Here is a 3,279-nt window from a genome sequence, read left to right as displayed (position 1 = left end):
CTAGCACCCGCAGGGAATTGAAGCCAAATAAACCTTGGCAAACAAGTAACCGTAAGACGGATGCGGGTACAGTGTAAAGGCAAAACCCTTCACATACCGAGCACCCGCAGAGAATTGAAGCCAAGTACCTCGGCAACCAAGTAACTATAAGACGGCTGCGGGTACAGTGTTCAGGCAAAACCCTTCACATACCTAGCACCCGCAGGGAATTGACGCCAGGAATACCTTGGAAGTAAAGTAACCGTAAGACGAGCGCAGGTACAGTGTTAAGGCAAAACCCTTCACATACCTAGCGCTCCGCTGGGAATTGAAACCAAGAAGGATCTTCTGGGCAATGCTTGCGGAAACGGAAATAACATCCCCGCATAGCGGGAACGTCGAGAACTACGTTGTTTGAAGCTCCGGGATGGAATTGGTGGTCTTAACATAATTGATCACTATGTTCAAAACTACCAAAACCTCATGGAAAATCCATACAACTGGGACTCAATGCTCCTGACTTGCGAGGAGGTTACAGACCTACCCGCATCATACCCAAAGACCAAGCAGGAAACTCGGGCATTTCTGCAAGTGACAAGGACTTCCGCGGAAAGAATCCCCATGGAAAACCTTACAAAACCCTTAGGTTGAAAACGCCACACAAATCACCAAACTAAGGATGATCTACGGCACATCCATAAATTAACAATCTATATTTGTAAGTCCCGATTAAAAGTTTTACCTTAGCAGCCATCAGTCCTCGAATATTGCCATCGATCATTTGCCAGAATCCTATTCATGAGACTTAAAAAAAATGTTGCATACAGTACTTGATTATTTCCTGAGTTGAAGCTTTAATTTTAACCGCATATCATTTTGTGTGGCGGCAAAGGTGGTTTATGGGGTGTTTGAGATTCCTTATTTTTATTTCCTTTATGACTTATAATTTATGAAAAGTTAAAAAAATATTTATGAGATTAATGTAGGAGGATAGCTGGTAAGTCATAAACTTATAACTTATTACAATATGTCATAAGCAGCTAAAAATAAGAAATCTCCCATGTTCAAGCCCCTCAATGAGTAAATGTATATAATAATTTAGTTGTTTACAAATAAAAAGCCGTAATTTTATAAAATTATAGTGTTTGGTACAACACTTAACAACCGGCTAAACCTTTCATCAGCAGAATTCGGGAGGAATAAAAAACCGACTATTGAAAAACATTAAAATATTAGTTGAGTGGCTTGAGATATTTTGGGGTCTTTATATTATTAAAAAAATAATAATAATAATTCGGTCGGGAAGCAGGTGGAGTCGGATCCTATAAAAGTCTCATTTTCCCTTGTCGACTCATTTCAACCTCGAAATTCTTTTGGTCTTCCTTTTCATATTATTACTCTCTCTCTCTCTCTTGTTTATTTCTTTCTACCAACTCATACACCTTAAATCTTCATAAACCCTTTTTCATCATCCGCTTTAGCTTTCTTTTGGATGCTATAATAATATTATTGTTGTTAAGTTGCAAGTATAAGATTATTATGGATAGCTTTGATATGTTACGTCCCATCAAATACACCCAACACAAAAACGTTACAACAATGGTGGCTGCTAATAATATATTACCAACACCCAACTCAAACCGGCAAATGCCGAAGACTGTAAGGATATCCATGACTGATCCTGATGCCACTGATTCGTCTAGTGATGATGAAGACGACTTGTTCGGACGAAGGCGGGTCAAGAAGTATGTGAACGAAGTTAATATTAATATTCAAACCGAAGCAATTAGTGTCCGAAAAAAGAATGATAATAGACTTCAGGATAAACAGAAAGTGATGAAAACGGGTGGGGCTCCAGTAGTGCCGGCTGGAAGTGTTAGGAAGTTCCGTGGAGTACGACAACGCCCGTGGGGAAAATGGGCGGCTGAGATTAGAGACCCAACGCGACGTGTTCGGTTGTGGTTGGGTACTTATGATACCGCGGAGGAAGCCGCTATGGTGTATGACAATGCAGCTATTAAACTACGTGGCCCGGGTGCTTTGACTAATTTTGGTTTACCCTGGGCCTCAGATTCCACTTTTACTCCGGAAGTCGATGTGGATGTGGATGTTCCATCGACTTCCGGGTATGAGTCTGGCCATGAGTCAAACACTCATTTGTCTCCTACTTCGGTTTTACGTTTTGACACGGAGACCAACTCTAAAGAAGGAAATGAACCGGTCAACGATGCGGATGAGTGCCAATCGGATATCGCCTCGGCTCAGGAGGTATCTTATTGTCAAGTGTTTCCAGATATCGGGTTGGGTCAATTTGACGAAGTAGAATACAACCGGTTAGAAATGGATATGCCGTTTTTGAATAATCTATTTGATTGTTCGACATCGGATGTGGCTCCAGCCGATCATGATTCGCTGTTTTTGAACAACTTTGACGACGTCGACTTGCCTGACGATATCCCTATACAAAACAAAGCCCAGGCATCAGAGTACATAGCCGACTATAGTTTTGATTCGTCAATACCCTTTGATGAAGCAATTTGGGGTTCTAATGCCAATGACACGTTATGGGACGACGATTTTGGAACGTGCAATGACATGATGCTTGATGTCACGTCATCTTCGATACTTAAAGTTGACGATTACTTTCAAGACATCACGGGCGACTTTCCTCCGGCAGATGTTCTAATGACAGGGTGTTTCTAAAGTCTAAACATTCTTCGTCCTATTGAGCGATACGAGCAATTAATATCACTTGTATCGCCTAACAAATTTTGCACCGGTGACAGTTTTGATAAAAGAGAGTAGTAAAATTACTAGTTATATAATATCTAGGTTCTTTTCATAGTATGTATCTTCAAAAACGAAGATTTTAGTGAGTTCTTGTATGGAATCTAATAATTTGTGAAATGTTTATCAGATAATTATGTTTTTCGTAGTGTTAATTTCTTGAGTTTTTCATATGATCACTAAACTTTCATTTGTGTGATATGTAGCTGTTACTTATATATGTACATTTATCTTGCTTGATGAAAGAACAATCAAGTTTTTAAAGGATTAAGACTAATTTGTATAATTTACTAACTATTAAGTTTTTTTTTTTTCAAAACACTTAAAATAATATTATAATTATATCACACGGGCAAGCGTGATTCGGGCTAGAAGGAGATCTCTCTCTCTCTCTCTCTTTTAATATTATTATCTTTTTTTTTTTAATTTCAACCGGTCGGTAAGGAAGTAATTAGTCGGCTACTTGGTCATCAGATTTAAAAATGAAGCACGCGTGGCGGGTCGGATTTACAA

The 3,279-nt window shown here is 39.2% G+C and overlaps 1 protein-coding gene across 1 annotated transcript; it reads left to right on the top strand.

The window, feature by feature from the left end:
* The first annotated feature begins 1,518 nt into the window (after positions 1–1,518).
* On the top strand, positions 1,519–2,750 carry LOC143576968 (pathogenesis-related genes transcriptional activator PTI6-like). Its single transcript, XM_077060935.1, has one exon. It carries the CDS (start codon positions 1,519–1,521, stop codon positions 2,680–2,682), a length of 1,164 nt encoding a protein of 387 aa, XP_076917050.1. The 3' UTR covers positions 2,683–2,750.
* Positions 2,751–3,279: the final 529 nt, after the last annotated feature.

This window comes from Bidens hawaiensis, unplaced genomic scaffold (assembly GCF_021521415.1).
Source record: "Bidens hawaiensis isolate Kalapana, Puna unplaced genomic scaffold, B.hawaiensis_p1.1 tig00028432_1, whole genome shotgun sequence".
Taxonomy (NCBI): Eukaryota; Viridiplantae; Streptophyta; class Magnoliopsida; order Asterales; family Asteraceae; genus Bidens; species Bidens hawaiensis.
This window is presented reverse-complemented; position numbering and strand designations above follow the sequence as displayed.